At 56.8% G+C, this 27,399-nt stretch overlaps 1 protein-coding gene across 11 annotated transcripts in view; it reads left to right on the top strand.

Moving 5' to 3' along the window:
- Positions 1 to 27,399, top strand: part of GRAMD4 (GRAM domain containing 4) — a 100,462-nt gene that overhangs the window by 27,682 nt on the left and 45,381 nt on the right. For 9 of the 11 annotated variants that reach the window (XM_055252813.2, XM_063622548.1, XM_063622550.1 and 6 more), the window contains exon 2: positions 19,326 to 19,536. In XM_055252813.2, coding sequence (XP_055108788.1) covers positions 19,326 to 19,536 — 211 coding nt within the window. Of the gene's footprint in view, positions 1 to 8,137; positions 8,158 to 8,554; positions 8,710 to 19,325; positions 19,537 to 27,399 lie in introns of those variants that run through there. The other 2 variants (XM_063622546.1, XM_055252814.2) reach the window with 2 other exon arrangements.

Below are 27,399 nucleotides of genomic sequence, written 5' to 3'. Positions count from 1 at the left end.
GGTTTTCTCTCTCTCTCTCTCTGTATAAATTGTGGTAAAATAGACATAACACAATGTACCGTCTTAACCATTTCGGAGTGTGTCATTTACTGGCATTACGCACATTCACACTGTTCTGCGACCGTCACTACCATTCATCCCCAGAACGTTTGATCTTCCCCAACTGAAACTCCGCACCCACGAAGCACTGACTCTCCAGAGCCTCTCCCCACCCCCGACACCCCCCAATCCACTTCCTGTCTCTGTGCATTTGACTCCTCTGGGGACTGCAGATAAGTGGAATCTCACAGTGTCTATTTATGACTTCCTCCTTTCACAAAGCAGAATGTCCTCTGGGCTCACCCAGGTTCTGGCACCATAATGTCCTCTGGGCTCACCCAGGTTCTGGTGCCATAATGTCCTCTGGGCTCACCCAGGTTCTGACGCCATAACGTCATCTAGGTTCACCCAGGTTCTGGTGCTATAATGTCCTCTGGGTTCACCCAGGTTCTGGTGCCATAATGTTCTCTGGGTTCACCTAGGTTCTGGCGAGTGTCAGAATTTCCTTCCTTTTCAGGGCTGAGTAATACTCCATGGTGGGGATGGACCACATGTTGCTTATTCGTTCATCCGTTCATGAACACTTGGGTTGCTTCACACTTTTGGCTCTTATGAAAAATGCTGCAGTGAACATGGGTGTGCAAATATTTCTTCAAGACCTTGCTTTTACTTCTGTTGAGTATCCCCAGAAATGGGATTGCTGGATCATATGGTAGTTCTATTTTTCGTATTTTGCGGAACCTCCATGCTGTGTTTCACAGCAGCTGCACCATTTGACACCCCACAAACAGTGGTCAAGGTTTCCAGTTTCTCCCCATCCTCGCCAACACTTGTTGTTTTCTGAGTTTTTGATCATGGCCGTCCTAATGGGTGTGAAGGGGTCTCCCCTTGTGGTTTGGTTTGCATTTCTCCCAGTGACGACTGGTACTGAGCATCTCTGCATGGGCCTATGGCCGGTACTGAGCATCTCTGCATGGGCCTATGGCCGGTACTGAGCATCTCTGCGTGGGCCTATGGCCGGTACTGAGCATCTCTGCGTGGGCCTATGGCCGGTGCTGAGCATCTCTGCGTGGGCCTATGGCCGGTGCTGAGCATCTCTGCGTGGGCCTATGGCCGGTGCTGAGCATCTCTGCGTGGGCCTATGGCCGGTGCTGAGCATCTCTGCGTGGGCCTATGGCCGGTGCTGAGCATCTCTGCGTGGGCCTATGGCCGGTGCTGAGCATCTCTGCGTGGGCCTATGGCCGGTGCTGAGCATCTCTGCGTGGGCCTATGGCCGGTGCTGAGCATCTCTGCGTGGGCCTGTGGCCGGTGCTGAGCATCTCTGTGTGGGCCTGTGGCCAGTACTGAGCATCTCTTCATGGGCTTATGGCTGGTGCTGAGCATCTCTTCATGGGCTTATGGCCGGTGCTGAGCATCTCTTCATGGCCCTATGGCCGGTGCTGAGCATCTCTGCGTGGACTTACTGGCTAATCGGACGGGCACTTGGGTTGTTTCCACCTCTTGGCTTGGGCAAATGGTGCTGCTGTGGACATGGGTGTGCCAGTATCTGTTTGTGTCCCTGCTTTCAGCTCTTTGGATATATACCCAGAAATGAGATTGCTGGGTCATATGGTAGTTCTGTTTTGAATTTTTTGAGGAGCTGTCGCACTGTTTTCCCTGGCCCCCTATATGGCTGTGGTTTACCCTCCCCAGCTCTGGGCACTGGAACCAGGCCAGAGCATTTGCCTGAGAATCCAGTGAGTCCAGAGCTCTGCTGCCGACCCCGCCTCACTCTGACAGCCCAGTGCCCCTGGTCCCCCAGCTGGGCCCCATGGGTGCTCAGGAGCAGCGAAGCCTGAGGTCCCATCCCCCACCCTGTGATGGTTGTGATGTCCCTTCCTGAGCCACAGTTTCCTCGTGTCTTTAAAAAGGGGGGGGTCATATAGCATTAGGAGAAATACCTAATGTAAATGACGAGTTGATGGGTGCAGCAAACCAACATGGCACATGCATACCTATGTAACAAACCTGCATGTTGTGCACATGTAACCTAGAACTCAAAGTATAATCAAAAAAATGAGGGGTCATAATAATAGTCGCCAATAGTTATGGGTTCTTAGTACCTGCCAGGCTGGGAGACAGGTGTAGGGGAGCCAGGAACCAGCCCTCCGCAGGCTGGTGTGTAGGGATTGAGTCAGGTGCGGCCAGGAGGCACCAGGCAGGTTACTGTCCCTTATGAAGTGTGGCTATGGCCACCATTAACGTGGGGGTGCCAGGGGATTCGCCTGATGCTCCCTGCCCTCGCTCCTCCCTGGATGAATCCTGACATGCCCTCTTGGCTCCATCTCCGCTGCCCGCACCAGTCCCAGCCACCACCCTCTCTCCTCTGCCTGGCCACGGTTTCCTAACTGGTATTTCCACTTCAGGCCTCTTCCAACCACTGGCCAGGGTGCTCCACGCTGTGCTTGGAATGGGACCGAGTGTCCTACCACAGCCTCTCTGCTCCCACCAGCTCCTTTCTGGTTTGTTTTGGCAAACGTGCCCTGCACGTGCTGCTCCCTTGTCCCAGAGTGCCCTTCCTCTGCAGCCTGTGACCCGTCCTTCATTCCTTCATCCTGTGGTGCTGCGACTGCTCCTCTGAGCACCTTCCTGGGGTGATGCTGGCTGCCCCCCCAGGGGCAGTGGGGTGTCTTCTCCACAGTTAGGGCAGCGCTTCCAGCTCCATGGGTTTGTTGGCCTCGCCTCCTCTGTATACTTGCAATGAGGGTCCTGTGGGGCACGTAGTAGGTGCTCATTAAACACTTAGTGCATGGCTTGGTCATTGGGCTTCCTGGACATGCAGTATTGCAGCTCTAAGATGCACTGCCTGCTCCTTGTTCTTGTTCCCTAGTCCCTAGTAGATGGCGAGCTGCCCCTTAGCAAGCCTGTCCAGTCTGCAGCTTGCAGCAGAAACACGTGCTTCTCTGATTTTCCATCAGGGCCACCCATGCTCTTAGGCCTGTCAGGAGACTCTTCTGTGAGACTGGACTATCACAGCACCCCAGCTGGCAAGTGGTTACCTGGGCAACAGGTGTGAAGTGGACCTGGCAGGTTTTTGGTCTTGCTTCTAAAATATTATTTTGGGCTGGGCACGGTGGCTCACACCTGTAATTCTAGCACTTAGGGAGGCTGAGGCGGGCAGATCACCCGAGGTCGGGAGTTGGAGACCAGCCTGGGCAACATGGTGAAACCCCGTCTATACTAAAAATACAAAAATTATCTGGGTGTGGTGGTGGGTGCCTGCAGTCCCAGCTACTTGGGAGGCGGAGGCAGAAGAATTGCTTGAACCCAGGAGGCGGAGGTTGCAGTGAGCCAAGATTGCACCACTGCACTACAGCCTGGGTGACACGAGCGAAACTCCGTCTCCAAATGTGTGTGTGTGTGTGTGTGTGTGTATATATATATATATATTTTTTTTTTTTCTTGGCCAGCTGCAGTGGTTCATGCCTGTAATCCCAGCACTTTGGGAGGCTGAGATGGAAGGATGGCTTGAAATCAGGAGTTTGAGACCAGTCTGAGCAACATAGTGAAACCCCAGCTCTATTGAAAAATTTAAAAAAATTAGCTGGGCAGTGGCACGTGCCTGTAGTACCAGCTGCCCCAGAGGCTGAGTTGGGAGGCCACAGTGACCTATGATTGTGTCACTGCACTCCATCCTGGGTGAAAGAGTAAGACCTTGTCTCTAAAAAAAAAAAAAAAAAAAAAAAAAGCAAAAACCCAAAAAGCCCAAAACATTTTTTTTTTGTTTGTTTCTTGGCTCTTGGGTTTTGCCCCAGAGGCATACATTGCGGACCGCTGAGTGGCATTGGTTCCTGTCTGGGCCAGCTTGGCCTTGGGTGATCCTGTTGCCCTCCGAGCAGGAGCCTGGGTCCACCTTCTCCTGGCTGTGTGCTTCCTTAAACACAGAAGGTGTTCCGCAGCCTGCTGTGCGGGGTAGCCCTGTGTTGGGCTTGTATGTATCCCAGGGCTTGGTCCATGTGGGAGAGTCTTGGTAGGCCTGGTGGAGCCCTTTGACCTCAGCTGGGCCACATTTAAACAAAAGAAGTTGACAGAAGGGAAGGTAGTGGTTTGGAGGTACACAAAGGCTCTTTTCACTGGAGGAGCTATTTAAGGCCACGTGGGTTTACTTCCATACTAGATTTGCCCAGGGACCCATGAACTTCTTTAAAATCCACCTGACTCACCCATTCATTTGCTGCCAGTTCTCTGGTGCCAGGCCATGTGCTGGGCCCCAGGGACACAGCATGCTGATGGTCAGAGAGGCCCACGCACACACTGGATCCCGCATTGTGGAGTGGGAGTGCTTTGGGGACGTGGAACAGCAGAGCAGGGCCTGCAGAGCACCCTACCGGGGAGGGCCGTGGGGCCCCAGGCAGGAGGCGGTGCTTGGGGCTGGCTCCTGGCTTCACCAGGCTTCTTCACTGTGTTGTTGTTTGTCATTGGGCAGTAAGAGGTGCCACTCTGAAACCTGAGGGGCGGCCCGGCTGCTGTTAGGTGTGGAAGGGGCCTACACTGGTGGCTGTTCTGAGTCGGTTCGCCTTCCAGCACCCCTGAGTGTGGCACCCTCCTTGCTGGCTCCTCTGCCTTGGGTGGGACCTGGGATGGTGGGGAAAAGCCCCCGGGCTACGGCCCAGGTTGGATAAGAGGGTGGATGGTGGCACGTGGGATCCTTCACCAAGCTTCTTCTGCCCCCAGGAACTTGGAGACTGTCCAGGCTGCCCCGGCCTGGCCAGGGACCACGCCTTGTTCCTCACCCTTCCCTTAAGAGGACTGGATGGCGGCAAGGCCCACACACGAATGTGTGATGCACGGGCCACTTTAAAGGAGCACCCACGTGCCTGGTGAGGGCTGCGGTTCCTTCTGGTCTGCCCTGTTCCTGACGTGGGTTAGTGGGGACATGGGCTTCTGTGAGCGTTCTCGTTCTGCTAGGCATCTGTGGACCCCGGACAGAGATGGTCGGCCACAGCCCACAGACCACACGCCACCCACTGCCACCTGTTTCTGTCTGTTTTGTAAATGATGTCTGATTTGCACACAGCTGTGTCCGTTTGCACCACAGCAGAGTTGGGAAGTTGTAGAGGCCGTGTGGCCTGCTGGGCTGAAGGTGTTCACCGCCCGGCCTCTCACAGATGGGCTTGCTGAACCCCACCTAGGAGCCGCTCCCTGTGCCTTCACGATATTGCAGCCTTTGATGCAGAAACACGTCTGGGGAACAGGTTGCTTTCAGACAGCTTTCAGCTTGTGGGAAATTGGGCAAGGGCAGTGGCAGGAAGACATGGTGAATCCAGGAAATCCAGAAGGGGCTTCCTTTTGGCCATCTCATTGGCTGGATATTCTCAAGCCCTGGTTGCTAAGAGTGATGGAGAGAGTTGGAAAAAGAATGTTTCCACTAGAAACGCATCCCTCCGTGTGTTTCCTATGGCTTAGTTTATTTTCTTCTACAACACAGTGGTTTTTGCTTGCCTACCTGTGCCTAAACTTAGGTTTTCTTGCCAGCTTTGTTTTCTTTAAATAAACATCTGTGCAGGCCGGGAGCAGTGGCTCATGCCTGTACTCCCAGCACTTTGGGTGGCAGAGGCAGGGGGATCAATTGAGGTCAGGAGTTTCAGACCAGCCTGGCCAACATGGTGAAACCCTGTCCCCACTAAAAATACAAAAAATTAGCCAGGCATGGTGGCAGGCACCTGTAATCCCAGCTACTCGGAAGGCTGAGACAGGAGAATAATTTGAACCCGGGAGGTGGAGGTTGCAGTGAGCCAAGATCATGCCATTGCACTCCAGCCTGGGCAACAAGAGCGAAACTCCATCTCAAAAAAAAAATAAATAAATAAATAAAAAATAAACATCTATGCGGTCACTCTGCCAGGGTCCCCATTCAGGCTTCTAGGCAGAGGGGCCTGTGAGCTGTCATACGGTGTGATGGATGGATTAATAGAGGCATATGTTGGGGAGGGTGGGGTGACTGGCTAAGCTGCTTCTGGGGCTGTCCTGGGGTTCAAGCAAGCTCAGGCTGTGAAGTCCAGTGGAGTCAGTTCATGTTCCTGTTGTGCCACTTCTCTCTCACCTGCCTCCCCGAACCTCAATTTACCCATTTGTCAGTTGGTTTAGCAAATGCTTCTTCCTTTCAACATTGTGACTGGAGTGGGGGAAATGAACACTGGTGGGAGCTTGTCACTCTCGTCCTTTCATCCTGCTTTGTACCCTCCGAGAAAGGGTTATTGGGCAGAGGCTGCCCTTCTGAGGTGTGGATGGAACTGTTGGTGGCATTATTTTTATTTATTTTTAGAGACAGGGTCTCAGCCAGGTGCCATGGCTCATGCCTGTAGTCCCAGCACTTTGGGAGGCTGAGGTGGGTGGATCACGAGGTCAGGAGATCGAGACCATCCTGGCTAACATGGTGAAACTCCATCTAGTAAAAAAAAAAAAAAAAAAAATTAGCCAGGCGTGGTGGTGGGTGCCCATAGTCCCAGCTACTCGGGAGGCTGAGGCAGGAGAATGACCTGAACCCGGGAGGTGGAGCTTGCCGTGAGCCGAGATCGCGCCACTGCACTCCAGCCTGGGAGACACAGCGAGACTCTGTCTCAAAAAAAAAAAAAAAAAAAAAAAAAAGAAGAGACAGGGTCTCGATCTGTTGCCCAGGCTGGAGTGCAGTGGTTCGATCATAGCTCACTGTGGCCTTGAACTCCTGGGCTCAAGCGACCCTCCTGCCTCAGCCTTCTGAGAAGCTGGGACTACAGGTGCACACCACCACGCCTGGCTAAATTATCTTTTATTTTTCGTAGAGGCGGGGTCTTGCCATGTTGTCCAGGCTGGTCTTGAACTCCTGGGCTCAAGCGATTCTCCTGCATTGGACTCCCAGAGTACTGGGATTTCAGATGTGAGCCACTGAGGCTGGCTGATGGTACTGTTGTTATTGTTACTGTTACTGTGGTTTCCTGACCATGGATGCTGTGCCGTGGACCTAGATTTGGATGATGTCCTTGGCCTGTTGGAGGAAGGCCCTCTCTCCTTGGTGTCAGGAGTTGGTGGTGTTGAGCAGGCTTAGGTACGTGGGAGGCCTGGGGGAAGTGAGGGCACAGTGCTTGGTCCTGAGAATAGCCTGTAGCAGGCGCTGCCAGCCCTCATCCACCTGGGGCTTCCACTCAAGGCCCAAGGTGGTATAAGCCTGGACTGTGGCCCAGATCTGGAGATGGGCTCCTGGGCTCACACCTGTGCTCAGGTGCCTCTACTACCTCCACCTAAAGACCTGGAAACTGAGGGTTAGGACCGGCTTGACCTGGGCAGCCTGGCGCAAGGAACCTTACTCTCAACCCTTTGGGGCTGGTCCAGGGATGGGAGCAGAGGGTGTGGGCCTGGTTTGTCTACAGCTGGGGAAAGGACAAGCCGTGGTGGCCAGTGGGCGGCCAAAGGCTGCTGTGCCTTCCCTGATGTGGTCTCCTGCTTCCCGGGGCCCCCAGGCTGAAATGCTGTTTGTGTTCTGGGTGCCGTGGTTCTCTCCTGTGGCTGCCCACAGCCCCTGCTCACCCACAGGCCCTTCCTGCCCCACCCGTGGACTTTGGGCTTGGGTCTCTGCTCGGGAGCTCGTAATGACTAGCGGGGTCTTGGGATGGTCTCAGAACTTTTTACCCTGGCTCCCCACACCCACAAGACAGCGCTGCCTCCCCAGCGCCTGTGGTTACACAGTGGTGATGTATGGGGTGTGAGAGCAGCGTTTGTGGAACACTTTTTTGGAGAGTAGGGCTGTGTTTTTGCTGTTGTTACCGCTGCTGGCTGGGAAGGTTGCTGAGTCCTTCCAGCACTGTTTCATGTCGTCCTCTAATAGCCCTGAGCAGGGGCCCCTGTCCAAGGTCACACAGCTGTGGCCAGCCTGGGCCTGGCTTCTGGCTGCCGCGACCCACTGCATGCCTGTGCTCAAGGTGATCCGGTGGATAGTGGGACACATGTCCACTCCTCGAGGCTCTCCAGCCCCGGTGGTACTTAGGGCGACTGCAGCAGATGTGGGTCAGCCCCACCTGGTGCTGGAGGCACAGAGGGCTAGGATGCAACTCCCAGCCCTGCACAGGCGAGTGTTCCCTGTGTACCCGAGCTGCTGTCGCTGTGGTATGTGGTGTTTTTGGGTCCCCCAGGCAGGGTGATGTGATTGAAAGTAGAGAGTGACTTGGGCTGGGTGGCGGTTACCCAATGGCTGGGAAGGCCGTCTCGGACAGAGGGCATTGCTTGGGCAGCGTCCTGGAGGCCAGGAAGGGGCCTCCATGGTGTGGAGGGCAGGGTGCCAGGATGGGGCTAGAGGTCAGGCTGCTGGCCCTGAGTCAGAGATGGGCCCACCCCACCCCGAGGCTGCAGTGCTGCCATGCACACCCCCTCCTGCCCTGGAGGCGGGCTGCCCGGCTTGCTGCTTCCTGCTTCCCACGCTATCTTTGACCCTTTGGGGACTCTCAGTAACTCTCGTTTTGCATTTAGACCTCACCTTCTATTTCACGCATCTGTCTCAAGCCTGCTGGCAGGGAGGTGGGTGAGGGGAGGCTGCTGCTGTTCACGGAGCCCTGTGCCCTCATGGCCGTCATGGCTGCGGCTGCAGTAGTGTGAGAGGAGGGATCTGGAGGCGGCTCACGCGGGTTCTCAGGAGCTGATTGATGGGTTTTCAGGAATTCTGTGAGTTGGCCGTTAATAAAAATGAAAATACATAAACTTGCAGTTAGATCAATTATGTTGGAAGCAAAGGCATTGAATACTTGAACCCCATCGTTTCTGAATTATTTGATTGCATTTTACTATTGTGTGTGCTGCCGAGGTTCCCTGGGCCTGCCGTGCATGGTGGAAACACTGTGCAATGATGGCCACTGGCAGGGCGGGAGTGTGTGCACCAAGGGCGGGGCGCTGCCGCCACTCAGGGCCTCACTTCTCCTTGTGTTGGTTGTCTAGACTTACCAAACTGATGAGGAAAGTGTTAACGTGCAGATGAAGCTAAAAATTGTGTGATGTCTGTAGCCGTTCATTACGAATGGCGTAAAAGCCTTGTGAAAATATTCTGCCATTGGAAAGCAGCCACCTCATTCAGCAAGGACATTTCCCGTGTCGTAGACTCACAGGTGGCGTTCCCCTGCATGTCTCCCTTCTACCTCTGTTGTGGTTTGTAAACGGAAACAAAAACACCAGCCAGCATCTATGTGGTGCTCATTGGTGGTGGCTGCCAGGGGCCAACCATGGAGACAGGATTTGAGCACAAATTTATGAAAGCATTCTGTGAGAGTCAGTTGGCTGTCCAGAATTTACACTTTATGAGTAGTGCATATTTTGTGATTTTTGCAGATACGTGCCGCAGGTAGTAAACATGGGACATGTGCCTGTGCGTGTAGGTTTTCTGTGCGTGTAGGTTCCCCCGTGTGAGGGTTCCCCTGTGTGTAGGTTCCCCTGTGCTTTATAGGTTCCCCTGTGCGTGTAGGTTCCCCCGTGTGTAGGTTCCCCTGTACATGTAGGTTCCCCCGTGTGTAGGCTCTCCTGTGCGTGTGGGTTCCCCCATGTGTAAGTTCCCCCGTGTGTAGGTTCTCCTGTGTGTAGGTTCTGCTGTGCATGTATGATCCCCTGTGTGTAGGTTCTCCTGTGTGTGCGGGTTCCCCTGTGCGTGCAGGTTCCCCTGTGTGTAGGTTCCCCTGTGTGTAGGTTCCCCTGTGTGTGTAGGTTCCCCTGTGTGTAGGTTCCCCTGTGTGTGTAGGTTCCCCTGTGTGTAGGTTCCCCTGTGCGTGTAGGGTCCCCTGTGCGTGTAGGTTCCCCCGTGTGTAGGTTCCCCTGTGTGTAGGTTCCTCTATGCGTGTAGGTTCCCCTGTGTGTGTAGGTTCCCCTGTGTGTGTAGGTTCCCCTGTGTGTAGGTTCCCCCTATACTTGTAGGTTCCCCTGTGTGTAGGTTCCCCTGTGCGTGTGGGTTCCCCTGTGTGTGTAGGTTTCCCCGTGTGTAGGTTCCCCTGTGCAAGCAGGTTCCCCCATGTGTAGGTTCCCCTGTGTGTAGGTTCCTCTGTGTGTGTAGGTTCCCCTGTGCATGTAGGTTCCCCTGTGTGTGTAGGTTCCCCTGTGTGTAGGTTCCCCTGTGTGTAGGTTCCCCCTGTACGTGTAGGTTCCCCTGTGTGTAGGTTCACCTGTGCGTGTAGGTTCCCCTGTGCATGTAGGTTCCCCTGTGTGTGTAGGTTTCCCCGTGTGTAGGTTCCCCTGTGCAAGTAGGTTCCCCCACGTGTAGGTTCCCCTGTTTGTAGGTTCCCCTGTGCGTGTAGGTTCCCCTGTGCATGTAGGTTCCCCCGTGTGTAGTTTCCCCTGTGTGTGTAGGTTCCCCTGTGTGTGTAGGTTCCCCTGTGTGTAGGTTCCCCTGTGTGTAGGTTCCCCCTATACGTGTAGGTTCCCCTGTGTGTGTAGGTTTCCCCGTGCGTGTAGGTTCCCCTGTGCGTGTAGGTTCCCCTGTGCGTGTGGGTTCCTCTGTGTGTGTAAGTTTCCCCGTGTGTAGGTTCCCCTGTGCATGTAGGTTCCCCCGTGTGTAGTTTCCCCTGTGTGTGTAGGTTCCCCTGTGTGTGTAGGTTCCCCTGTGTGTAGGTTCCCCTGTGTGTAGGTTCCCCCTATACGTGTAGGTTCCCCTGTGTGTAGGTTCCCCTGTGCGTGTAGGTTCCCCTGTGCGTGTAGGTTCCCCTGTGCGTGTGGGTTCCTCTGTGTGTGTAGGTTTCCCCGTGTGTAGGTTCCCCTGTGCAAGTAGGTTCCCCCATGTGTAGGTTCCCTTGTGTGTGTAGGTTCCCCTGTGCGTGTAGGTTCCCCTGTGTTGGGTCCTTAAACATTAACCAGCTTCTTCCTCCCCAGGCCTGGGCAGGATCCCAGCGCACAGAGGAAGAAGCAGAGACTCACATAGGCCTCTCCTGGCCCTCCCCGTCTTCCTGACTGTCTCTCCTGGGCCACGCTGGCAAGGGGCCCCAGAGCAGGCCATACACTGTGCTGGTATTAGCACCCCAGGGTGTGCTTAGCCCTGGGCCCGCTCCCTGGCCCCCCTGGGTGGCTTTCCTGTCACAGTGCAGAAGGCTCAGCTCCCCCCATGGGGTTCCAGCCTGACCCTCGTATGACTCAAGCCTGAAGATACTTTGCCAAGGGAAGGAATTCAGGTTTCTTCCTGGAGAAACATCCCAGATCACTGAAGGCTTGGAGTTAAAGTTTTTGTGTATTCGGGGACACTGTGCTTTGGCAGGGCCCAAGACAGAGTCCATGGGTGTCCCTAGTCCATGGGTGTCCCTTTCTCTTGAGGCCTCTGGCAGAGCAAAGAAAGCTCAGCTGGTGGCTGGGGGCCCAGGCTGGCGGGGACCCCCCAGCCGCGGCATCTGGGCTGCCTTTGTGCATCGCTCCCTCAGTCTCTGAACAAGTGTTTGTCACTGCCCACCATGTGCCAAGCTCTGCAGAAGGAGACTCGGGCGCCTGCAGCTCGAGTCCACCTGAACATCACCAGCAGAGCCAAGCCCCCGGAGGCTTAGCCAGACACAGCCCCTGCCCTGGGGGAGCACCAGGCGGGTTCTAACCAAGCAGGGCTGGAGGTACAAGCACTAAACAAGGAAGCCATCAGGGCAATCCAAGGACCCCACGTCAAACCAAACAGGATGGTGGAGTGACAGCAGGTGGCGCCTGGGGAATGGCGCAAACGAGCGACATCCCAAAGTCAAATGTGTCGGGCCCTGCAGTGGGGACAGAGGCAGTGGTCGGAGGGTTCCAAAGCGGGTCAGCAGAGCAGTAGCCAAGCCTAGAGGAGCCAGAGCTGATGAGGGTGTCGGGGGAGCAGCCGCGTTGACCCAGGTGCACGGAAGCCCCGGAGAGCTTCGGCAGGGGCGCTGCAGAGGCCGATTTTGCCTTTGAAGGCCTCGCCATGCTTGCCGTGTGGAGAAGGCTTTGGGAGGCATGCGGCTGCCTGGACCAGGCTGGGGTGGTGGGGAGAGGTGGACAGATGCGCAGCCCAGTCTGGAGGCAGGCAGCCGGTGCACGCTGCAGGTTGGCAGTGGAGTGAGGAACGAGGCTATCAAGGGCTCTTGAGGGTTTCACCCAGGCAGCTGGTGGACACGGTGCCATCCAATCAGAGTGCCCCTTGAGACCCTAGTCTGTGCCAGGCGTGGCATAGTTGAGATACTGGTGAGCTGTCCAGCTTGGAGCCTGCAGGGAGGCCAGGTTGGGGGGCAGGGTTGAGAGCAGCCGAACACCCGGATACGGACATCAGCATTTGAGGCCGCCTGACTGTGCCCAGCCGGCAGGACTGAGGCCTGAATCCAGGGAGGGGATGAAACTCCTGGACAAGCCTTGAGTTTGGGGCAGCACACATGTCATCCGTTGTGAGCCGACCTCTTGAGGCTGATGTTGGAACAATAGTGGCCAAGGTCAGGCAGGGGCCGGAAGGGCAGGATCTGCAGTCTCAGGACCCCGGAGGGCCCAGGGAGCTGTGTGTGTGCTGGGGTCCTTGGGCCTCTTTGCATCAGGAGTTAGAGAGGTGCAAGTATGTGGCTGTAAGCATGGGGACACTGGGGTGGATTTTTTTTGTTTTTTTCTTAGAGACAAGGTCTGGCTGTCACCCAGGCTGGAGTGCAGTGGTACGATCGTGGTTCACCGCAGCCTCAAACTCCCAGGTTCCCAGGAGATCCTCCTGCCTCAACCTTCTGAGCAACTGGGACTATAGGCACGTACCACCACGCTGGTTGATGTTCTTATTTCACTTTTTGTGTCACTGCGTTGCCCACCTCAGCCTCTCAAAGTGCTGGGATTACAGGCCTGAGCCCTGGTGCCTGGCTGGTGATGGGGTATTGGTAGAACCAGGCCTTCTTTGCTGGCCGCCACCGGTCCTCCTGCTCACTCTGCAAAGCCGTGGAGTCTGCCAGCTGCCCCATCCTCACGTCCTCTCCAGCTGCCCAGGTTGGCTGTCCAGCTGCTGGTGTAACCCCCATCCCAAGCCTTTCTGACAGTGAGGTTTAGGGGCTGCCTTCCCTAGAGGACTGAGACTTGGAGGAGGGCCAGGTGGGGGCTGGGGCCCACTGCAGTGGGGGTGGGGGAGGTGTGTCTGTTTTGCTCAACATCTGCGAGTCCCCCAGGGACATTGCTTAGGAGGGCTGGCGGCTGTGGGAAAGCAGATGCTGTTTATCCCAGGATCAGCAGGAGAGCCGCCAGATAATAAGGGCATGAAGGGCGCACCGGCAACCAGGCCCTGATGTGGAGGTCAGCTGTGATCCAGGGACCCAGAACTCGGAGAGGAACTTTAGCAGGGGAGATGGTATGAAGGAGACACGGCTCAGGGCAAGCACCAGAGACCAGGAACCTTTTTTTTTTTTTTTTTTTTTTTTAATCTTGGGCTGGGGAAGGGGAAATAAAGTCCTTTGTGGTTTCCGAGTCCGGGGTTCCCTAGACACTGTTGCCTTTGTGTGACCAGAAGCAATTCAGCGGTTTCCAGAGCAGCATGCTTTTGTGTTCCAGGGCTGGCTGGCCCAATTCCGTCCTGCTTGCAGAGAGGGCCTGGAGCCTGGCTGGGCGCTGCCCTGAGCCTGGGGGATCCTGGGAGAACCTGGACAGCCGTGGTGAGCCCTGCTGCCCTGCTCTGGTGCACAGGACTGGCTCCAGGGCAGCAGTGCCCAGGCTCCAGGGCAGCAGGCACCGCCCTCTCTGTGCCTGCTGGTGTTGGGTGGCTTGGAGGCTATGGTTCCTGGGTCCTCACAGCACATCCTGGTTCTGGGCCAGGATCTGGAGGAGCCACAGTGAAAGAGTGTTTCTGGATGTATCTGAGACAGATGGAGGTAGGGGGCAGGGGGCAGGGGGACATGGTAGGTCCCATCTGAGTGGAAGCCCCAGCCTTAGGAAAAGCTGCTACTCTCTGGGGCAGTGGTCCTGGGTACCATGTACTCTTCCGGAGCCATCTTGATCTTGAAAGGCAGGCTCCCTCCCGAGGCCGGGTGCAGGCCAGACCCACTGGTAGAGCACCTGGGCAGCCCAGGGTCAGGGGTCCAGTGAGGACAGGTGGAGGCCTCCTGAGAACCTGGCCTCGTCAGGAGGGCCAGCAAGAGAAGGAGCCTCTCAGGAAGCCCCTCAACCTGACAGGACAAGAGGAAGGGAGGCCAATCTGAGAGGAAAGGAGGCCGATCTGAGAGGAAGGGAGGCTGATCCGAGAGGAAGGGAGGCTGATCTGAGAGGAAGGGAGGCCGATCTGAGAGGAAGGGAGGCCGATCTGAGAGGAAGGGAGGCCATTCTGAGAGAGCTGCATGGCTCGGAGTCGCAGGGGCCCTGGGCTGCTGGGGGTGGTCCTGTAGGTGCAGGTGGAGGGGCCGCTGCTGGGGAGAGTGCCTGGGCTGCAGGCTGAGGAGCTGGGCTTCCTTCAGGGACCGTGGAGGGGGTGGGGATGGGCAGCTGGAAGTAGGGAGGGCAGGGGCCGTCTGTTGGGGGATGCGCTGCTGCAGCACGCAGGACGGAAAGTGCAGGTGAGATGCAGGTGGGCAGCGTCGGGACACCTGGGTCTGGCCTGAGGTGCAGCCTGGAGCAATGGGCAGTGTGTAGACAGGCCCTGGTTTCTGCATCTGTAAGTTGGGGGTGTGCTGGGTAACAGCATCCTACCCCAAAATTCATGTCCACCTGGTACCTGTGAACCCGACCTTACTTGGAAATGGCTCTTTGCAGATGTCATTGAGCTGAAGTCACCCTGGTGTAGAGTGGAGCACTCTTCAGCGCAGTGCGGGGGCTGCCCATGTGGCTGTGGAGGGCACCCCCAGCCTGGCACAGGCGCAGGCTGGAAGCGTAGCCCGGGCCCATCCCTGGTGGTGTAGGCTGGAAGGCCCATCCCTGGCGGTGTGTTGTAACGTGTGTCATGACATGGAGTTTGATTCTTAACTGACCGAAGCTTGGAAAGTCTGTCTTTTTGATGGACCCAGGGAGCTGGGTGAGGAGGGTGGTGGAGTCAGTAGGGCTGACAGCAGGGTCCTCTAGGAACCTGATGTGTGGACGCCCTCCCCAATGGCCACTGTGAGCCACCCAGCAGGAGGACCCTGGGTTTGGGGCTGAGCCGGTGGCCGGGAGAGCGGACTGAGGAGTAGCCGGACACTGTGGCGGGGCACGCATTGCATTCTGATGGTGACAGACGGGACACTCAGGGCCCTTGTCCCCTCTCTCAGTGCCTCATTTGCTTGCCTGAGGTGATTGGGAAGGCAGCCCTGGCCTTGGAATTAGAGTCTCCTAGACAAGGGGGCCGTCCTCTGCCCAGAGCTCTGCAGGCAGCCAGGAGTTCTGTGCGTGTCCGAGCGTGACCCCCGCTTTCCTTGGGTGTAGGCCAGCTCGGTGCCCTACCTGTGGCCTGCGGGCCCCAGCGCCCGGGTCGTCCCCTCCACCTCCCTTTCAGCTGCCGCTTCCAGGAGGACTCGCCGGGTTTTTGAGAATGGAAGGAAGTAGGTTTTACATTGCTACACTTCCGCTAGTCTGTTCATCCTTCCTTTTTAAACATTAAAAAGCAAAAAAAAAAAAAAAGTAAAAAAAAAATTAAAAAGCAGTAAAAAGCAGCAAAAAAAGCATTAAAAAAAAAAGCAGTTTTTAAACATTAAAAAGCAGGGGCTTGGAGAGGGCATGGGAGTTCCTGTTCAGTGAGCAGTTTCAGTTAGACAAGACGAGTCCGGAGGTGGCCACGCAGCATCACCGATGTAATTCATGCCACGGAGCTGCACGCTAAAATACTGGTGAAGTTGGGCCAAGCACAGTGGCTCACGCCTGTAATCCCAGCACTTTGGGAGGCCGAGGTGGGCAGATCATGAGGTCAGGAGATTGAGACCATCCTGGCTAACACGGTGAAACCCCATCTCTACTAAAAATAGAAAAAATTAGCTGGGTGTGGTGGCGGGCGCCTGTAGTCCCAGCTACTCGGGAGGCTGAGGCAGGAGAATGGCGTGAACCTGGGAGGCGGAGCTTGCAGTGAGCCGAGATCGCTCCATTGCACTCCAGCCTGGGCGACAGAGAGAGACTCCATATCAAAAAAAAAAAAAACAAAAAAAAAAACTGGTGAAATTGGTAATATTTATATTGTGTGTGTTTTACCGTAATTAAAAAATATGGGAAAAGAAGTAATAGAAATAATAGGCGGGCATTTTAGGAGATTTGAACAGGGAATTGTTAACCACCATAGTAAGCCCATACTCCCAACGTCTAGCCCCGTAGCGCCTGAGTCTCTTCACGCACCTGTTTGCCATAACGACGACCACAGCAAGGTCCCGTTTTTAGTTGCCTTCATCCCTTCACAAGGACGGGGTCCTGTGTGGGTCCGCCAGGGTGTTCCAGGACCCCCTGCCCTGCTGGTCTTGATGGATGGTGTGTGACGTGTTTCCCCCTGCCAGGCCTCCGCTTCTTGAGCTTGGTCCTAGGGTCCTGGTACTGAGTTGCGGAGTCGCCGGTTCAGGGGGCGTCTGTGCTCGGCTCCGCCGCATTCCGCAGCCCGGGTTAGCTTTAGTTTCCTTTCTTTTTTTTTTTGAGACAGAGTCTCGCTCTGCCCCCAAGGCTGCAGTGCAGTGGTGCAATCTCGGCTCACTGCCAGCTCCGCCTCCTGGGTTCATGCCATTCTCCTGCCTCAGCCTCCTGAGTAGCTGGGACTACAGGTGCCCGCCACCTCGCCTGGCTAATTTTTTTGTATTTTGAGTAGAGATGCGGTTTCACCGTATTAGCCAGGATGGTCTCGATCTCCTGACCTCGTGATCCTCCCTCCTCGGCCTCCCAAAGTGCTGGGATTACAGGCGTGAGCCACCATGCCTGGCCCAGTTTCCTTTCTAGTGAGCTTGAAGGTTTTCGCATATTAGGAAGTGGTCTTGTCATTTTTCCTACATTGACTACGTTGTCAAGCTGTCTTTTTTTTTTTTTTTTTTAACAGAGTCTTGCTCTGTCGCACCGGCTGGAGTGCAGTGGCTTGATATCGGTTCACTGCAACCTCCACCTCCTGGGTTCAAGCGATTCTCCTGCCTCACCCTCCCGAGTAGCTGGGATTACAGGCACACATCACCTCGCCCAGCTAATTTTTGTATTTTAAGCAGAGACGGAGGTTCGCCATGTTGACCAGGCTGGTCTCAAACTCCTGACCTCAAGTGATCCACTCACCTTGGCCTCACAAAATGCTGAGATTACAGGCGCCAGCTACCGCACCTGGCCTAGTCAAGCTGTCTTGTAACATGGATATTAATCCTTCATCTATCATATTTGTTACCTATATTCCTTGTTTTATAGCATATTTTGAAATTTTTTACTTTTTTTTTTTTTTTACATATGAGAGCTTTTTACTTTGGCCTGGTGGCCTATTAGACTTTTTTACTTCGTGGCTTTTTTTTCAGTCTCTTAATAGAGACTCTTCCGTCTTCTTCTCTCTACGGATTTCATAGCTACTAAGTTCTCTTTTCTTTCTTTCTTTTTTTTTTTTTTTTTTTTGTTGTTTTTTTTTTGAGACGGAGTTTCACTCCGTTGCCCAGGCTGGAGTGCAGTGGTGCGGTCTCAGCGCACTGCAAGCTCCGCCTCCTGGGTTCACACCATTCTCCGCCTCAGCCTCCCGAGTAGCTGGGACTACAGGCGCCCGCCACCATGCCCGGCTAATTTTTTGTATTTTTGGTGGAGATGGGGTTTCACCGTGTTAGCCAGGATGGTCTCAATCTCCCGACCTTGTGATCTGCCTGCCTCGGCCTCCCAAAGTGCTGGAATTCCAGGCATGAGCCACCGTGCCCAGCGTCCTGTGGGTTTTGCAGCAGGGCCAGCATCAGGGAGTACTCAAGTGCCCATCCCAGGAGAGCCTCCCCTCCCCTCACCATGCTGGGAGCCTCCACGGCTCTGTGGCTCGAGCGGGTTCTAGTGCGTTCTGTGTCTTCGGTCCTCACTGTTAATGAGACTTCTTGCCACGAACTGTGATGCCGAGGAAAGCGGAGGAGGCTTTGGAGGCGGGGCAGGCATGTAGGAGCTGGATCTGACCTTGCTCTCAGTGCTTCCCTACCATGCTGCCCGCCCCAAGCAGGAAGTTCGGGAAATACCCCTGCCAGGGATCACTCCCTGCCCCCTCTCCTTGCGCCTGGCCCAGTCACCCTGTCTTCTTGAATTCCCAGCTACCTTTGCCTTACTGGCATCTTTCCATTTTCAGAGGCAAAAATGTCAGCTCAGAAAGCTAGTCAGTGGCAGGACAGGCTTTCAGCCCAGGCGTGTACACAGCAGTCCTCCCACGGGGACCCAGGTGTCTTGCACAAGTTGGGGACGGGGTTTTGGGAGAGGCATCCAGGCCGTGGAGCTGCGTGATGGGGCGGGGGCTGGGTGGTCTCTCCCTGCCTGGCTGGCCCCTCCTGTGGGCAACTGATCCTGGCCTCCAGGCTTTTGGGGGTGCCTTGGTGTTGCTGGCCAGGTGGGGCAGCGATGTGGGGATCAGCACCCCGTGGCACATCCACCCTTTGGCACAGTGATGTGGGGAGCAGCACCCCACGGCACATTCACCCTTTGGCACGTGGTGTGTGTGAATTACGCATGTCCTGATGCAGCACACAGTGACTTGCACCTCAGTGTGACCAGGTTTCTGTGTTGATTGGAGGAGGAGGCAGGCATAGGGGCTGGGACAGGAGGCACAGCTGGCCGTGGGTGCATGACCCCGCTGTCTCTGGGAGGGCTTCTGGGAGGTGGTGCGATCTGAATGTGTCTCAGAGTACAAGCCTGGTCGCATGGCGAGTAGGAACACGCTTTAGGCAGAGGGAGCAGTGTGGGCGGAGTCCTGGGAGCTGGGGGCCAGGTGGAGCAGGCGAGACACGAGGCCAGGTCCCCTAGGTCCAGGAGAGAATCAACCGAGGCATCCCTAGCACACGCATCTGCTGGTTTCCAGGCGTGGCTGCTGTCCTGGTGGTGTAATGTGGCCATCGTGTTGACCATGTTCTTGACGGTTTGTTAGGCAACCTTTCAGCATGGCTGGCCCTCCTTCCCAATTCCACAGCGGCATTCTTCCCTTGCGCCTGCCCACCGCCTCGCCAAGCCAGGCTGAGAACCCTGGCTTCCTTCTGCCTGCTGGGAGCCGGGGTCCTCGCTTGCTGGGAGGCCAGGACGCAGCTCAGCACTGACCAGGCTGGCCTGGGTGGGGTGGCCAAGGGCACCACCGGGTGGGTGCAGGGCGGTGGTCTCTGGGTCGGGTTTTCTTTGGAAAGCTGGACCGGCCGTGCCCTGCGTGTGGGAGCTGGCTGGTGGGGCTTGGAGGTGTGTGTGGGAGGGACGGTGGCGAGCGGGAGAGTGAACATGCCCCTCTCTTGCAGGGAGCCCGAGCGTCATGTTAGGGTGAAGCAGAGGAGCTCAGTGCTGAACATGCTAAGGAGGTTGGACAAAATCAGGTTCAGAGGTCACAAGAGAGATGACTTCCTCGATCTAGCGGAGTCTCCAAATGCCTCGGACACCGAATGCAGCGACGAAATCCCTCTGAAGGTACCGCGGACCTCGCCCCGGGACAGCGAGGAGCTGAGGGACCCTGTGAGTACCTGTCCTCGTCTCCCGGCGTGGGCTGGGGTGTCGTCCCCGTCCTCTGTGGCCCGGCCGGGCGTGGACTCAGGCAGATTCGTGTCCTGCCCATGCTGGTCAGAGACGGACTGGGCCTGACTCTGTCTCACCTGCTCCCGACCCCTGCAGACCTCATGGGGCCGGGGTGCTGCCACGCCGAGCCTTGTGTTCCCAGGTGTGATCAGCGGCTGGATTGGTTTTCATCACTGGCTTTTCCGGGTGGGTGGCAGACTTCTCACGCACATATGACGCGGAGGCCTCGGCCTGGCCCTGGGAGCGTTGACATGCGGATGGAGCAGGGCGGGCGCTGTCTGGAAGCTGCTGGTGCCTGGCTTGTCTTCTGGTCAAGCCAAGGTGCACGTTTCCAGCCCCCAAAGCTGGCTGAGCCCAGTCTGGGCCTTCATCAGCCACGCAGAGTCAGGGCTGGGGCTGTGGCCAGCTGGGGGGACAGCAAATACCCATGGAGCACCTCAGCTAGTCCCTGGGCCCTGGGTGGGAGCCAGGTGGGGAGCCAGGCAGGAGCAGGCCCTGCCTTGCAGAAACTTGCATTTGGTTGGGGGCGGGTCGGGGCCCCACGCATGGTAGGCTGGGCTCCCTGCGGCCCCTCCTCTGGCCCAGCGTGGCCTCTAGCTCCTCCCAGTGTGCACACACCAAATTTGGTGTCTGGCTGGTTTCCTCCTCCAGCCCCTGAGCCAGGTCTTCTTTCCAGGTGTGGCCTGGGAGCGCCGGCCTTCCCTGGCTCCTTCCGTTGCTAATGGTTTATAACAGGACAGTGACTGTGCGTTGCTCTCATCAGGAATTAATAATTTACTGCTGCTGCTGCTCTCGCGACGCTGCCCGATCAGACAGGTGGGGCCGCTTGGCTTCCTGGGGCATCACTACAGAGCACAGAGTGCCCGGCCTGCCAGGATCGACCATCCCCAGGCAAAGGTTGTGGTTGGTCCTGGGGGTGGACCGGGACCCCGGTGGGGTGTCCGCCCTTGTGCAGGTTATGTGGCAGGACGGCAGGGGCCTGCCCTCGCCAGAGAGCTGTGTCTCATCCGCCTCTGGCTGGGGCTGGCACGGAGGGCATGGGCCATGATTCTCCGATGGTGGTCTCTGTGCTGAGCATGTGGTGGGTGTCTGGGGAACAAAAACCTCCCTCCATACACACACATGGTTCAACAGGGAGGGGTGACGGGGATCCCACGCAAAGGCCAGAGCAGGGCTGTTTCCCCAGCTCCCTCTCCGCCGTCTGTCTGTCCTGCTCCAGCTGTTGTCTAGGTAGGGACCCTCCCACCTGAGGGAACCTGTGAGTACTTGTCCTCGTCCCCTGGTGTGGGCTGGGGTTTTGTCCCCGTCCTCTGTGGCCGGGCTGAGCGTGGACTCAGGCAGATTCGTCTCCTGCCCATGCTGGTCAGAGGCGGACTGAGTGTGTGCGTTGGTGTCTGAGGGGCGGGTGGAGTGAGTGTGTGCGTTGGTGTCTGAGGGGCGGGTGGAGTGAGTGTGTGCGTTGGCGTCTGAGGGGCGGGTGGAGGGCTGGAGTGAGGGGCCAGGTCCAGGGTTGCGGGTATTGGTCTGGTTGGAGCAGCAGGAGGTAGGGCTGCGGGATTGTGGGGGTCTTCACCTGGGGCAGAACATCTGGATTTGGGGGGCATCAGGGGTCCCCTGCGAGGGAGAGTCAGTGTCAGAGCTGGCTGCTCCAGGGTGGTGTCTGGGGAGTAGCTTAGAGCATGTCGCTTCTGGGGGTGGCAGAGGGTATGGTGCTGGCGGGGTTGCTGGGGTCACAGGAGAGGCAGGCTGTGGCCTGGACCAGCTCTGGTGGGCAGGTGATGGTCCACGAGGCACAAGGGGGCTTGAGGGGGCATGTTGAGTTGAGAGAGAGTCCACCGAGTAGGGGCAAATGCTGCAGAGGCCAGGGTAAGGTCAGCCTGGGGACTGGGGCCCCCCTTCCTCGAGGCTGTGAGGGGCTGCGGGGGAAACCACCTCAGGGACTCGGATGTCCGGAATCCCAGGAGATTCCCAGCGCGGGTGAGCAGGGCCCCGCTCGGGGCGTCATACCGAATGTAGGTCAGGCGCTGAGCACAGAGACCAGGCTGAGCTCCTTAGCTGTTTCACCTGGACCTGAGCCTCAGTGTCCTCAGCTTTTAAGGGGGACGGCAGTCTCGTCCACCCCCAGGCCTGCTTTAAGGAGTCAATGAGATAATAAGTGAAACATACGTGGCTGGTGTCTTGCTTATGGTTAGCTTGGAGGGAGTTGTAATTATTAATGACCGTCAAATACTGATTCGCTAAACCCTCCTCCCGGTTCCAGGGCCCCTTTGTGAAGCCTCGTTCCTGTAGCATGCAGACGCTGCTCTGGGCCAGGCTCACGAGGCCCCCGGGGTGGGGGGCTGTGCAGCGTTGCCCTGCTCCTTCCGAGGTCCCCTCTCATCACCCTTCTTCAGACGGGCAGCCTCCCAGAAGCATCCTGAGACCTGGGCTCAGGCACAGAGGCCTCGGGGGTTGGTTTTATAACAGCTTGATGGAGATATTCCCACCTGGTATACAGTATACAGTTCACCCACTAAAAGTGTGCGACTCAGGAGTTTCTATTAATAGTGTATTTACAATGCTGTGCGACCATTACTACAGTTTTAAAAGGTTTTTATCACCTGAAAGAGACCACATTCCTTTAGTAGTCACTCCTCCCATTTCCCTTGGCCCCCAGCCCCGCCAGCCGCCAGCCTGCTTTCTGTCTATGGATTTGCCCATTTGGGGCATCTCATATAACACGAGGCCTCGTGTGTCTGTCCTTTGCTCACATAAGGGACGCGAGGTTCATCCATGCTGCGGTGTGCATCAGTGCCGCCTGCCTTTTTATGGCTGAACCTATTTCATCATATGGCCAGGCCACATTTTCTTTTTCTTTTTATTTTTTTATTTTTTTTTGAGACAGTCTCACTCTGTCACCCAGGCTGGAGTGCAGTGGTGTGATTTTGGCTCACTGCAACCTCCACCTCCCAGCTTCAAGCGATTCTCATGCCTCAGCCTTCTGAGTAGCTGGGATTACAGGCACACACCACCATGCCTGGCTAATATTTTGTATTTTTAGTAGAGACAGGGTTTCGCCACGTTGCCCAGGCTGGTCTCGAACTCCTAAGCTCAGGTAATCCACCCGCCTCAGCCTCCCAGAGTGCTGGGATTACAGGCGTGAGCCACCGCGCCCAGCCTGTTGTCTTTTTCCATTGATCTGTTGTGGGCACTCGGGCGGTTCCCACTCTTGGACTGTGATGGATAAGGCTGAATGCCTGCGATTGAATGTTTCTGTGCAGGTATTTCCACACGGTCTCGTTGGGCCATGCAGAGGCCCGAGGTTTCCCTTTCCCAGGATCCACCACATTCTTCTGTGCAGCCGCGCCATCCTCCGGGGCCACCGGTAGGGTCTGAGGGTTTCCCTGGAGGGGCAGGTTCAGATAGGAGCCCACCTTGCAGCCTGGGGTGCTCTGACTGCCCCTCTCAATGCTCCAGGAGCTCTTCCGTGGCAGACCCCAAGCAGTCTCACTCCTGGCAGCGGCTCAGGATCTTGCCCTGGGATGTTCCTCACTTCAGCTAATCTGTCCCCACTGAGGGATGGCAGGTGCTTGTGGCTTTTACCGTCCATCACTCCTGGCAGTCTGATGCCCATGTGGACTGCAGCATTCTTGGTGGAAGTGCTGGACCAAGTGTGCCTGTGTGGTGGTCCTGGCAGTTGTGCGGTGTGCCCTCCATAGCCCCCCGAGGGTCGTGTGCCCTCACCCCGGCCTCCACACTGTTCTCAGGCTTCTCTCTCTGCCGCCCTGAGGGGCAAGACGGCAGTGCCGAGTGGCTGTAGGTTGCATGGCTTTTATTATGCAGGAAGTTGGTCATCTTTGCACATATGTAGGCTTCATTCTTTTTATTTGTTGTGGTAAAATACACAGAGCATAGAATGCACCATTTTCATTTTCACTGTCAGTGTGCAGTTCAGGGGCACGGAGCACATGCCCTCTGTTGTGGCGCCACCTCCACCTCCACCTTTCGTCATCCCAGACTGAGGCCCAGCACGTGTCACACGCCAGCTTCCTGGTGGGAATTCCTCCCTGCCCCACCCCAGCAGCCTGCATTCCGCCTCCTGTCTCTGAATGTGACTCCTGGGGACCGGGGATGGGTAGAACCTCACAGCCTGTGTCCTTTCGTCTCCTGGGGACCGGGAATGGGTAGAACCTCACAGCCTGTGTCCTTTCATCTCCTGGGGATGGGGGATGGGTAGAACCTCATAGCCTGTGTCCTTTAGTCTCTTGGGGATGGAGGATGGGTGGAACCTCACAGCCTGTGTCCTTTCGTCTCCTGGGGACGGGGGATGGGTGGAACCTCACAGCCTGTATCCTTTCGTCTCCTGGGGATGGGGGATGGGTGGAACCTCATAGCCTGTGTCCTTTAGTCTCCTGGGGATGGGGGATGGGTGGAACCTCATAGCCTGTGTCCTTTAGTCTCCTGGGGATGGGGGATGGGTGGAACCTCACAGCCTGTGTCCTTTCCTCTCCTGGGGATGGGGGATGGGTGGAACCTTACAGCCTGTGTCTTTTCTTCTCTGGCCGCTGTCACCGAGCACTATGTCCTCCAGGTGTGCTCAGCTTCATTCCTGTTTCCTTTCGTTGTGGCTGTTTGTGTCCTGGGACAAAGTGGCTGAGAGTAGAACCCAGACCTGCTTGGGAGGGGAAGGTTGGAGGGGCCTTGGATGGGCTTGGGGGGCCCATGAGGCTGGGCTGGGAAGGGGAGGTAAAGGCGGGTGACTGTGTGGCTGGTGCCGGCTGGAAGGAGAGGTGGCAAGGAGGAGGTGGGCATGCTTAGGGCTGGGGCAGCGTCTGGGGTGACCCCCGACCAGGAGGCAGGAGATGGGGGACGTTCCCAGAAGACCCACGCCCCATCTTGAGCGGGCTGCAGATTTCAGTTGAGGCAAAAGTTGGAGAAAACACTTCTAGAAAAGCCGAAGAACTGAGAAATGGCCAGGCCTACCACTCTGGTTTTATAGTGACAGCGCCACAGCCTTGATGTCCTGCACCCTTGGAGTTCTGAGTCCAGGCGTCTGACTCCAGCTCAGGGTGCCTCCTCCGTAGGTCTGAGAAGGGGTCAGCTGGAGGGACCCACAGAGCTTGCAGAAGGATTCAGACCCCAGCATTTCAGGGCAGCACCCCAGGGCCTTGTGTCCCAATAGGGTACCCCTTGTTCATTGGTGAGTCCCGCAGAGCCAGTCCTCACCACCCTGGTGTCCAGGTGGCTCCCAGCTGGGCTGTGGAATCCCAGGACTGGGTGGAGACCATGGGGCCCAGCCCTCGTGGGCCTGGAGCAGCCGTCGGAGACAGGGTTGGCGCATGTGGATGGAGCCAGGTCACCTGCACGACGCTGCCTGTGCTTGCTGGGGAGGGTGCTGGGCGTGGCGGAGTTGAATTTTCCGCCTCTGCACCGGGCAGAGCCTTTCCGTGCAGGCCTCTGGCCCCTTGCCACGTGTCTGTTGTGGGGATCCACACAGACCCCGCCCGGTGGGGATGGGGATGGGGAGGGAAGAGCACACTTATTTGTAGGGCTGAGTGGGCAGAGGCAGATGGGAGCCTCCAAGCTCTTCTCCAACTCCTCAGCCTCCAGGAAGCAGCCCTGCCCAGGCTGACGTGCTGGAACAGGGTGGCACAGTCCAACTGTTTTCCCCAGGCCTCCCCGAAAGTGTGCCACAGCCCAGGCTCCTGGGAAGCCAGGGGGCCCCCAGCTGCCCTGGTTCCATCCCTCTGCCTGCCTGTGGGCCTTCCTCCCCTGCCCCCAGTGCCAGCATTGTCTGTCCTCCTTGTCATAGGTGGTTAATTTTGAGTTGGGGCACTGGAAAGTTTCCCATGGGAATAGAGCTGTTTAAAGTGTGGCTCCCTCTCCTGCCCTCCCTGGGGAGCCCCCCACCTAGTGAAGGCGGGGACTTGGACAAGGTGGCATGGATGCCTGTCCTGTCTTTGTCTCTGACTTCAAGGCAGCCTTTGCTCACGTCTGTATCAGGGAAGGGCTAGCTGTGTGGGGCTGTTTCAGGGGCTCCTGATGGAGGTTGCTCCTGGCCCAGGAGCCCGGCAACTGGGGGCTCTGGCCGGCTCTGCTTTCTCTGTGGGTCGGCGTCCTTGCTGCTGCTGCCGATGGGAGTCCCCAGCTGAAGGAGGCCAAGGCCACTGGCTTGCTGGGGACCCCAGCCTGCCTTGTCACCAAGAGGAGAGGGGTCCTCTCTCTCCAGCATCACTTGAGAGAATTCCAGGAGGAATCCGTTGTGGGAAAGGCAACCCCTAGTTCCGAGCAGGGTGTCCATGGGGTGTAGGCAGGAGGTGGGCTGGGTGGGCTCCGGGGGTCCTGGCTGTACACGGGCTGTTTTCTGTCCTGAGCATGGGGCTGGGACTTGGGATCCTTGGTTGTTGTTTAGGCCGCCTTCCCAGTTAGAAAATTCATGGTAAGCACTGAGGTCTCCCAGGCCAGGCCTCCATCATCCTGCGTGGGCCAAGTTACTCCTGGGCCACCCTCTGGCCTGTCTCACCCCTGGGTGCCCATGCTCTCAGCATATAGTTGAGGGTGAACAGGCCCACTGGCCCCAGGCACACACCTGCCCTCTGCACCTGCCATGAGCCATTGTAAACAGAAAGAGTAAGCGAAGTATTTGGAAAATGCCTCTTGAAGGTGGGCCCTGCCGAGGGCTGGGGGAGTGTGGTGGGTTCCCTCAGTGGGGAGCGAGGCTGCAGAGGTGCCCGGCTGCTGGGTCTCATTTCAGCTTGATGTTTATGACCTCCTTCTCCTCCAGACAGGCACATTCCTGTCTCTGACCTTGCCTTGCAACCGCTGTGGGCAGGGTGGCTAGGTTTGACTCAAATGCAAGGAAAATGGAGAGAAACTTCTGGAAGCTATGTAGATAAGAAACCTAAGGAAGGGGAGACAGAGGAGAGGAAGAGATAGGTGTGCATCTCCAAACACCAGCCCAAGGCAGACGCAGCGAAGGGGCAGAGGGCGTGCCCAGCTGTGCAGGAGCAAGGGTGGGCGAATGGCAGGAGAAGGGGCAAAGGTAGGAGCCAGGTGCCAGCCTGGTCCTTGGTCCACGGTCAGGGGTCCCGGAACTGCCCAAGGCACGTGGGGGCAAGTGGGTCGGGGCAAGCAGGTCGCGCATGGCCCACAGTTTCTGTGTTTGAGATCTTTAAAAATACTCATAATAGGCTGGGCACAGTGACTTATGCCTGAAATCCCAGCACTTTGGGAGGCCAAGGCAGGTGGATAACCTTAGGCTAGGAGTTCAAGACCAGCCTGGGCAACATGGTGAAACCCCGTCTGTACTAAAAATACAAAAAAAAATTAGCCGAGTATGGTGGCAGCCACCTGTAATTCCAGCTACTTGGGAGGCTGAGGCAGGAGAATTGCTTGAACCTGGGAAGTAGAGGTTGCAGTGAGCTGAGATCATGTCATTGCACTCCAGCCTGGGCGACAGAGTGAGACTTCACCATCTAAAAAAAAAAAAAAAAGAAATCATAATAGAAAACATTATAAAATGTCCAGCACACTTTTGAACTAGAGAGCAGCATGCTGGCAGCCCAAGTGTCCTTCCTCCCTTCGTGGTTGGTACCACCCCTGGCCACTCCTGTCCTAGGGAACCGTGTCCTCCTGCCCCCCGCCCCTGACCACTCCTGTCCTGGGGAACCATGTCCTCCCTGTCCCCTGCCCCTGACCACTCCTGTCCTGAGGAACCATGTCCTCCCTGTCCCCCGCCCCTGACCACTCCTGTCCTGGGGAGCTGTGTCCTCCCTGCCCCCACCCCTGACCACTCCTGTCCTCGGGGACCGTGTCCTCCCTGCC

The sequence above is a fragment of the Symphalangus syndactylus genome, chromosome 18, assembly GCF_028878055.3.
Source record: "Symphalangus syndactylus isolate Jambi chromosome 18, NHGRI_mSymSyn1-v2.1_pri, whole genome shotgun sequence".
NCBI classification, from domain to species: domain Eukaryota; kingdom Metazoa; phylum Chordata; class Mammalia; order Primates; family Hylobatidae; genus Symphalangus; species Symphalangus syndactylus.
Note: the sequence above shows the minus strand (reverse complement) of the source record. Positions and strands in the feature narration are given on the sequence as shown.